The 10,512-nt window shown below is 43.4% G+C and overlaps 1 protein-coding gene across 17 annotated transcripts in view; it reads right to left on the bottom strand.

Annotated features, from left to right (window-relative positions):
* USP49 (ubiquitin specific peptidase 49) overlaps positions 1–10,512 on the bottom strand; it is a 33,601-nt gene that overhangs the window by 9,267 nt on the left and 13,822 nt on the right. For 7 of the 17 annotated variants that reach the window (XM_068659893.1, XM_068659891.1, XM_068659887.1 and 4 more), the window contains 6 exons: positions 8,154–8,199; positions 7,093–7,237; positions 4,867–6,277; positions 2,862–3,066; positions 1,101–1,209; positions 156–361 (listed from right to left, as the gene is read on the bottom strand). In XM_068659893.1, coding sequence (XP_068515994.1) covers positions 156–361; positions 1,101–1,209; positions 2,862–3,066; positions 4,867–6,249 — 1,903 coding nt within the window. In that variant the 5' untranslated portion in view covers positions 6,250–6,277; positions 7,093–7,237; positions 8,154–8,199. Of the gene's footprint in view, positions 1–155; positions 362–1,100; positions 1,210–2,861; positions 3,067–4,866; positions 6,278–7,092; positions 7,238–8,153; positions 8,200–8,877; positions 8,931–10,512 lie in introns of all 17 variants that reach the window. The other 10 variants (XM_068659899.1, XM_068659897.1, XM_068659886.1 and 7 more) reach the window with 4 other exon arrangements.

Raw genomic sequence — 10,512 nt, 5'->3', positions numbered from 1 at the left:
CATGCTACTAGCAATACATTCTGGGAAACAAACTACCAAATGGCAGGAAACCTGATTCCAAACAACCTCGATCATGAAGCTTTACTATGCACTATGTCTATGGAATAAAAACCGAGATTCTTGAATTTGTTTCCCCCGAAATAAGGCACACGCACCTCCCTCCGTGTTGTAGCAATATGCTGTGTAGTGTCCTGAGCCAAACCCTTTACCATGATGCATCACCACAGCGGAGAGGTCATAGACAAAGGTCTCTTTGTCAAGAGAGGAGAGAGAGTCCCTGCAGCAGTAAGGTTCCATGTTTAGTACCTGGTCAAAGAGGACATGGACCCCAATCTTCTCACGGTGATTGCGTTCAGACCACCTGCAAACACAAGGGCACAATCAAAGGCTCAGGACCTTTCTGGGCAGCAGCAGAGGGCTGTGGGAATGAAGATGCACTCGATAGCCACTGCGGAACAGCTCAAAGAGCTTTCCTTCAAGAGGGCATCACGATTTTCTCCTTCTGTTTTCACTTTAAAATCTACTGCAGTCATCTTATGCATAAAACTGAATCGTCACTGATGCCCATTGGCTGTAGTTCCAGCATTGTTGAGATTTGTAACAGCCAAACAAAGAAAACAGAACATCTACTGTGACAACCAAACGCCATCTAAAATGCTCAGCTATATAGATATAAAAACCTCACATCTCGTAATTGCCTACGCTAACCGTTTTAGAAACTTCGTATTTTGAACTTTGCCTGCTGTTTTATTTAACATAATGCATATATTTGACTATCACAGGGGTTCCAGCTTCAGCAAATCTTTCACTCAACAGATCAGTTCAGCCATCTCACAGTCACTGCTTCAAGCTGTCTCCAAAATCGGACAAATATCATTAAGTACAATTCACAACACATTACATTGCACGTAACAGAAAACACGCTACAAACAGGCTACTGGTTTTAGAGTTAGAAGCAAGCATTACACACCTGCTGTGGGTAAAACAATTATAGACATGCATTTCCCAGAAAGGGAGAGAAGTCGCTGGACCCCACTTAGCACTTCTCTCCCAAAAGCCAGCAGGCACCTGCCTGACACCCCGCAGCGTGCCCCGCTCACCTGAATCGTTTAAGGTGCAGTCGGAGGACCTGAGGTAGTCTGTAGATCATTAACTGCTTTTTAGCTTCACTCAGAACAAGAGGTTTAGGAGAAGACTTTCGCCGTTTGCCTACCAAAGAGAAATAAAATATCAAGGCAAGGTGTAATTATCATGGTGTAATTATATTGAGAGCGAAAGAGAACCCATTATGAACTCTCTTTTTCTTCCAGCAGCACTAGTCCATCTCACATGCACCCACAGGACAGAAACACGAGTAAACACTTCTTATGCATTCCTTCACAGACAACTTCCTAAGATCAAAAACCATGCTTAAAAACACTTCAGGTATTTTTTGACATCTAGGGTTGCAGCAGTTTCAGCAGATGAGCTGCCAACATACAAATAACACTACTTGACACTCTGTTCTTTTAAAATAAAACTTCAATCCATTTATTAGAGCACTACAACAAAGCTTACACCAGCAAACTTAGCTCCAGGATATTAATACAAGTTAGAGGAAAATGCTTCCAGCAAGGTCCCACCTCCAGGAGGAGTGCTGCTCGCTCACAAAGCAAAAGGGATGGCTGAACAGAAACTGGAGAAGAGGGGAAAAAACATTCCTCTTCCCAGTGATTACTCTTTCCAGAACACCAGACACACCACCGTACCAGGAAGACAGGTGGCTTTCAGTTTCCACTAAGAAATGTACCTGTTAATTAGATTTCTGCACCTCGCTGCACCAGCTCAGAACAGATGGGTTGCTCCTCCTCTATCGCGTCTGACAAGCACTGCCCCCAATAGTTTTTGGCACCTAGATGCAAGCTATTTATTTGCCTTTCCCTGATTTTTTTTCAGCTGGTTAAATGTTTCTTTAACTGTTTAACTCTGAAGCAACTGTTAAAATTTGGGCTTCCACAAAAAAAAAAATAAATCACAGAAAACTGAATTAAGATAAAAGCTGTGCTCAATCACAACGACGCTTTGTGAACATTATTTGTGAATCAGAATCTGTCCAAATTATATTTGGCTTTGTTTCAAGGACATCTCAGTCAATGGTTATTTCCCAACATTTTGGGAAGATGCTTGGTAACTGATTCACAAGTTGATAGCGAAGAGGTCTCTACAAATACTTGTTATTTCAGCTGCCTCGTTGCAATGCAAGTCAAATTATTGCCATTTTCCTCCCAAGGGAATAAACATTTGCCATAAATACCTACATGAAAAAAAAGAAAATCCAAACAGCTTATCAGAGTAGCTGAGCTGCATGATTATACACGAGGCTAAAATTACATTCAGAAATATAATGACCTTACACTCAGACCTGCTACAGAAGTCATCTTCTAGCTGAGCACAGCAAAACACACGCATTCATATAGCAGGTAATACATTAACCTGAGACTCTCAGAATAATGTCACTTCACTGCATTTTGACAAAAACGCCTACAAAGAGAGAGAAACTCTAACCTAGTGGCAGACCACGAGAACTCTGCAGTTGTGACTTCTGGTTAAATGATTCAATCAAGAGCAGAGAGCAGATAGACAGCTTGTTACAAAAGCTTTCCTGCCATGCAGCAGGTAAGGACCATTATTCCTTATTGTTTTCTCCTCTTGACTCTCAATCCAATCCCCCCCAAGCTCTAAGTTTCCTTCCCCTTCCCCTCCAATGCAAGGGAGGAGTATGCATCGGTCACAACAGGTTTTCAGGCACAAAACATACATCAGGAACCTCTCAGAAATAAAAACCCAGGGCTTCTAATCAGCAGAGACAGCAGCAGACTTACTGTTGCATTGGTCGCATGCATATATCCTCCCTTCCAGAGCTTCAGTCTCTGTGAACTTGGCCAACATTTCGGTCAGCATGCACTCCGTCTGGTTAACGGGGATGATCCCCTTCTCAATGGAGTGATAGCGCTCAGGAAATTCCAGGGAAAGATCCCAAAAGGGCTCAACGGTGTTGGATTTGTAGTTGCATGTTATGCAGGTGACCTGGGGATGAAATGTTGGTACACAAATGAAGTTAGGTACATGTACACCTGCAGACAGACGTTTATGTTCACATCTAAATGGCAAGCTTACGCCCAAGGAGCACAGCCTCACAGCCAGAAAAATGGCCAGCAGGTCAAGAGAAACCTTCGTAGATTTATTTTTCAGATTAGAAATGTCTGCAGCAAATAATTTAGACTGCTTTCTTAATTTTCCAGAAATGGAGATAACATTCACCTTGATGGGATTCACTTCCTCAGAAGATATTACAGGTGTAACACCACTCCACGGCTGGGTAACGAGCACTCTGTTTTCTACTACAAGCAGTATGGGTTAGCAATTAGCACACAATCTTCCTTCCCTCGTTTCTCTATTGTCCTTGCACATTCTAAAGTGCTGTGTGTAATTCCTCTGTTTCATCTGCTAACTCTATAAAAATAATTCATGAATGGAGCACGAAAGGACAAATTTAAAGTGCACTTCTGCTGTCTTTCTGGAGTATTATAAATACAAACAGCAGAAAAGTTTTTCACTAATCTTAGAGGCAGCAAGCAAGAAGATGAGGAGGTAACAAAACCAGAAAGCAGATCCAGATTTTGCATCCTTGTGAAAACTCCTCAGCAGAAAACCAGCTCCCAACTTTGCACTGGCTTTGCAGCCATCCACCTCCATCCTCTGACGGCACCAGTAACTTCACGATGTACTCAGTGTAGCTAGCGGATGGGGAAGGAGGTCTTCTGTGCTTGGAGAGGTTTAAAATTCAACACAAGGTACACAGGGAGAATAAATACCTTGACAAGTTATAATATATATCGTAACAACAGATAGCTCAGGCTGATTTGTGAACATCTTCATGCTGGTATCAGGCCTACCTAGCACACTGACCTTAGCCATAAGCACCACCTTCAGAGCCAAGAGACAACTGGACAAAGAGCATTCAGTTCAGCAGCACACAAGAAGTTCATGCAATGCAGGGACAATTCAAACAAACCAGGACTTCAAGCATTCCTTCCCTGGAAATCCAGAGCTTTAGCTCCAAAAATACACCTTTTGGTATTTAACGCACATGGGAGTCCTTAGGAGTGGTAGGCACAGCAAGGCTGGCACTGAGACAGACCACGTAGAGACTGCCGGGGATGCACACACATCATACGCCTCGGGGGCTGATCGTGGAAGCCCTGAAGTGTCAAGTTATGTGAGCATTCATTTCTCCTGGACAGCAAAGGCAGCGGAGGACTTTCAAACACGCTGTGCTTTCAGGGTCAGCCTTGTGGGGAGTAATGCGTTTCAGACAAGGGAACAGCACAGGAATAAAAGACCAAGCAGCGTGACAGGGCAGGCACGTTCAGCTCCTACAGAAACATATGTTAAGTATGCTCAGCATCTCAAGATGACTTTCAAAGGCCTGCAAATAAGAAGTGTCACAGACAGCTTATTCTTTATAGTGCAGGCTGACTGCCCTCTCTGTCCTTCATCGTATTCTTTCTAGTCACAGAAACAAAACCATAAAGGGAGGAGAACTACAAAGACGCTTTAAAAACACAATAAAAACTTAAAAGTAGGGGCTCAGAACCTCTGTGCTAGTGCAGATGTCATTCTCAAGTGGCAAACGTCCACTAAATCTACAATAGACATGAAAAGCATCGAAACCACTGACAACCTGAGCAGCAATCAGTTTGCATTCTCAGGAGGCACTCCTAAGCAATTACTCCTCGGTATCTGGTGGTTCCTCAAGAAACAAAGCCATTGTTTCTCGCTGCTAACAGCTCCCACTGATTTCTGTGCAAAACACCAGCTGCATACCTGACTTAGCAACTGCCCGTGAAAAATGGTGTTCACCACCTTCAGGACCTGCTTGGTGAGCTTCCTCTGGGAGAAAGGGATGAGGATCCTGCGCTTCGTTCCTTCCGACTCCAGCTCCTGCTGAACTTTATCCAACAACTCGCATAGAAATTCCTGAGCGTCCTGCTGATCGTAGCCCCGAAACGCTGGGATCAGGCTCCACACAGAGTGCAGCATGGCAAACGGGGACACGAGCGCCCACTTGCCAGACCACATCACTCTGAAGAGGGTGTGCAATTCGTGACAGAGGGAGATGTGCTTTGAACTTGGTTCCTTGGGTTGTATCAGTTCTAAACTCCTGCTTATCGAGGAGCCACCATTTAAGCCAGCTGGCAAGCTCTGCGTGCCATATGATCCCACTTTGTCAGTCTTCCCTGACTCATTAGCAGCGGCTCCATTTGCCAATTTGCCAGGCATCCTAGACTTCCCATTCACAGTTTTGGCTAAGAGTTCTTCTGTTTCACAGAGATCAAGCGTCAAAAAACATTCTCGAAATTTCTGGAGGTGACTTAGCACTTGCAGAATCGAATTCATGTAACACGTGTTTCCCAGGTTCCTTAGACCCGTCACCCCGGGAGTCATCAGGGGCTTACGCCGGATGGAATAAAACTGATTGAATCTGCTGCTCTGCATCTGCCTTGAGGTAGGGGAAGCGGTCGCCACCTCCCTGAATTTCCTTGGAATCAAGTTCTCTCTGTGCACGTGGGACAACAGCCTCGCACTCTTCCTTGGAGGAGTGTTTGCCAGCTCCTCCAGAAGCTGCCTCTTCATCTCCTGCCGCCGCTGCCTCGCTGCCTCCTTTTTCCTCTCCAGCTCCTCCATTTGTTTCTTCTGTTGTAATTTTTGCTGGCCTCTGGAGCTCTTCTCAAACCAGGTCCGCAGCGCCTTTGTAAGCAAGGACTGGCGCCTGTGCCAGAGAGCTGTAAGCATCTGAGACTGTCCCTGAAGGGTCCTTTGATGGTTGCACATGTCCTCTCCCAAAGCCATGGATCGCAAAGTCCTGCCACTTCTCGTCGACGGATCATGTTTTTGACTTTTAATCGCTGACAGAGAACTTCTTAGCAGTTTCAGATCACCCTCGGGGTTATCATTCAAGACGTAATCTTCACAAAGGTAACAAAAAACGTACAGGTCATTAACTTCCATTGCCAATGGATGTCGGGTTTCTTCAAAGTGTTTAAGTGCATGCTCCTCGATGTACCTCCCACAGGCTACATGGGAGCATTTCAGACAAGCCCAGATAGATTCAGTTGTCTGGCAGTCCATGCAGTGCCACTTCTGCGGGTTCAGGATAGAATGGTCCTGGGCGAGTCGTAGCCGCCCAACATGTTTGCATCTATCCATCTCTTACAGAAGTCTTCGCTGCTTTGACCTTGGAAGGCAAAAAGAAAAAAAAAAATCTTAGACCCACTTCCATATTTAAAATACTCTCTTTTTGTACCAGATGTAAAGACCTATAAAAATACAGATGTCGTGTCACATCGATTCCAATTGCAGTTTTCCTTCAACCGACTACATTATTTCTGTGCACAATATTTTTAAGAGCAGTTTTTAGTATCAGCAACAGAGATTGGATTGACAAGCTCTGCAGAACAAAACTGTCTATCCGTCTACTAAGGATGGCCCAGACATCTGCCAGCGTGCCCTACCCAACCCGAATGGCTCGCTTCCAGAGAGAAAAACATTAATTCAGTCCACACGTTTGATCTTTAGCTGCCCTCTTGAAATTGATACATACAAAATGAATTTGGAATTGGAATGCATGTCATCAGGAACTAGACGGAGGTTAGCAACTTTTCACAGAAGCCACCAAAATATCAGGTAATGGCCATAACCAGACCTGGTCTATATGCGATCTCAAGTCTGCAGGCTTTACATTCTACCCTCAAATTCTCCGATCTCCCTCACCCTCCCAAACATTTTTAATGTTTAAAAATCATCAGGGGGAAAAAAATGAAATGCATAACATCTTGTTAGAGTAAACCTAATGAAACGTCTGCATGCGTACTTGTTTGCATGAACACGAGTCCGTGTGTTTTATAAAAGATATTCAGTTGTACAAGGAGAACAACTGAAGTGCCACTCCTCGTGCCAGCAGTGGTGTCTTTTGTGCAGTCCTGATACAAGTGAAAGCCATCAGGGCACTGAAACAGCACCCAGGCCCACCCACACGCACGCATTACTCACTGAGTCATGTCTAAACATTCTTTCCTTCACGACACGACGTCCAGAGCCTGGAACATCCTCATTTCATCCAAAGGAGCCTTGGTGGTTCTTTGAGAATTTAATTACTACTTAAGTCTTCATTGTAAGGCAGCGCAGCTCCAAAACCCTAGAGAGAAAATATTCTTGTGATGCACATAAACTAAGAAAGCAAACAAGGTCGCTTTTGAACGCAATTAGTCCCCTCAGTGCAAGAGCTACTGCGGAAAACACATTTATTCTAGGGAACAGAATTACCTCAAAGTCAAAGCACAAATGCATTTAGGAACCCAAATACTTAGACGTTAAAAAAAAAATAATCACAGGGAAGATGCACTTGGAATTTCATTTTCCTGCTTTCATTTCTGATAATCTATAAGTCTGCTGATCACACGTAGCCTCTTCATCCTAAGTCTTTTGTAGTGGTTGACCCAACATATGGCAGGGAAAAAATCCGAGCAAAAAAAATGAGTAAAAACGTGCACCTCCTGGGATCACTTCAATTTTGGCTGCTTCGATAACTTGGTGAAAGGGGGGAGGAGATTAAAAAAAAATCTGTCCTGAATTAAATTTCATTTCTAAATGATTTTTTGCAAACAACAAAAAAGAAGAAAAGATTAGTTGTCAAGTGTAAACTGCAAGTAAATAGAGGAAAGAAAAAATAGGAAAAACCTGCATTTTGCCAAAGGCAAAAAAGACTAAAAAAAAAAATGTATCTGGTATAACAATCCAAGAAAGAATTAATTTATTTGCTCATATATATCTGGCTACAGTACTTCAACAGAATACAAAGTGATACAGGGGACAGTGATGACATGCACAAAGTAGTTACAGACGTCACAGACAGTGTCAGATCAAGTATTTAAAATAATTAGTTAAAAAATCACTTTACAAGGGACAGAGTTTAGCATAACAAAGGCAACAGCACACCTTCCGAAAGCTTTAGGATAGATATGGAACAACTGCCTCTGAATGGCATACAGAAAACCTTTCTGACCAGGCTAAGAAAACTTATTTTTAATGGTCCTAAAATGATGCAAATTTACCTCAATTGCTAACTCTTTCCACTGATATCGCTGCTAAAGATGAAATCTGTCAAAGAAAAAAAAAATATATATATATAAAATAATATATATAAAATCAAAGCTTTTCTGTTCTTTAACTCTCCTCGTCTTCAGATTGAAGCTCAAGTGGCCACTTCAGAATTCATCTCAACACGGTGATTTTTTTTCCAGTGTCTAAATAGCCCTTTCAGTTATTTGCAATAGTTAAAATCACTACACCTCGCACTTGGACGGTGTTCATTCACTCAGAAATCCCAGGACCTGGAGAGACTTTTGGAAATGAGACAGCAAACAAAGGACGGGTCCAGTCTCCTCCTTCCAAGTTGGATGCGTTCCTGCTCACCTTTCCCTCGCCTTCCTCCCAGACCTCTTTTCCCCCTTCTTCTTCATTTTCCTGCTCAAGCCTTGCTAGAAATTCGTGGAATAATCCCGTCTAGCCTTGGTGAGACCAAGTGGCAGAGATTCCAGCTTGAAAGAGTATAGACACTATGGTAACATTGACAGCCTTCATTTACATAAAAGAATACTAATTATGTTGTATCATCAACATCTGTGATTCTGCTCACTGCCATATGCGACAGTGTTGGGAATTTAACCCTTGAGTCTCGCAGGCATATCCGATATTTGTTCCATCTAACAAAAAATGGGCCTTCTGGACGTTATTTCCTAGAGATGGATGAAGCAGCTGCCCAGCGCAGTCACTCACCAGCTCTGCAAGGTCTCGGGACACAATATTTTCCAAAGGGCGCTGGATTTATCCTCAATTTCCAAGCAAAAAAAAAAAAAAAAGAAATAAGAAATAAGGCTGATATGTTGCTAGTTTCAGCTGGGTAACAGGCTACAAGGAAATCAATCACACACCAGATACAGCGCATTAAAGAATCATGTTTAACAATGAACTGGGCTGTCAGTATATAAATTACAAGCCTTTTGTCAACTGCTTTTGCTTTTCCTGTGTGGGCCAGCAAGATTTCCTGTCTGAAAAGAGGACAGATATTTTACCAACTTTGGTCGGTTTAACAAGGCAGCTTTGTTACACCTTCGCTCAGTTATTCTCAGGACAAAAGCATCTTTGATGCTGCCTGTGATGTTCCCCACCTGTTTCTCTTTAGGTACCTCCAAACACTTCCCTCGCAAATCTAAACCCTATTAAAAAAAAATCCCACATACGCTGGGCTGCTCTGTGAGTTAGACATAAACGCTGCTCGTTTAACCCAAACGACTCAAATTATGCATCTTTCCCACTTCCCCTCCCAAGGCTGTTGTCAGATAAGATCCCCTGCTTCTCCTCGCTGTGGTTTTAATGCCCGAGCTGTGCGGGGAGAGCAGCCTGCCCGAGCACCGCGCTGCTCGCTGAGCCTCTGCCACGCTCCACATTTAAGATTTTCTCCTTCACGTTACGGATGCACATTAGACTCACGTTTTTTGACTCCTTCCATGAAAAAAAAATAATGAAAAGAGGCTCTCCGGCATTGTGCAACACGTACTGATGGCAGCTGGAGCGTCTGCAGGTTCAGCCTTGCCACCCCACACGCAAACTGATTACTAAATAAGTCAGGGGAAGACACATGCACACAATTAAGCCCAAAATTTGTTCCTCTGTTTTATGTAGGTAAACAAACAGCTTGCCACAACCTCCTAGAAAGGATAAAAAACATCGCGCTAGCAGGAGAAATTAAAAAGCCCTGATTAAAGGGAAACACAGAGATGAGTCAGAACCTGTACAGAGTCGCACAAGGCAGGGAGGGGGGAACCCTGCCAAGATTACAGAGTTGGAGCCATTTAAGATAAAGCGATCCCAAGTTTCTGTGGTTGATGTGACAGTCTAGGATAAGCCATGAGCAGGCAGGCAGCGTAATAATGGTGAATTAACATCTTGCATTTTAAGGTCTTGGAAAGAAACTACGAGAACTCCTCTCTTGGCAATCACAACATAACATCATAGTAATAAATTGTATTTTTTTTTCTTGGTTTTACGATTTCTTCCATCAAGGTGGATCTCATTTGAAGAGAAAGCTATATGGCTAGAGCCATCCCTTCCTGCCTGCCTGGACCTTTTCCAGGTAAGAGGTGGGGGCAGGAGGAACAATTTCATTGATTTTCACGGAGCAGTGGTACCCGAAGAGCGTGGAGCTGCATTACAACTAGCCAGCTCCTCTTGGACTACCAGGAACATTCCAGAGACAATCTGAAAAATTCTCACCTTGCAAATAACTTAAACACATTTAAACACAGGGTCAGACCCTGCTTTCTTTACCTGTATGGCTCGTAAGCCTGGGAAAGCTTATTGCAAGATCCTGCAATGACTTCAAGAACCAAACGCAGCAGAAAATCTTAACAC

The sequence above is a fragment of the Anas acuta genome, chromosome 24 (genome assembly GCF_963932015.1).
Source record: "Anas acuta chromosome 24, bAnaAcu1.1, whole genome shotgun sequence".
Taxonomy (NCBI): Eukaryota; Metazoa; Chordata; class Aves; order Anseriformes; family Anatidae; genus Anas; species Anas acuta.
The sequence above is the reverse complement of the archived record's forward strand: the minus strand, read 5'-3'. Positions and strand labels throughout refer to the sequence as shown.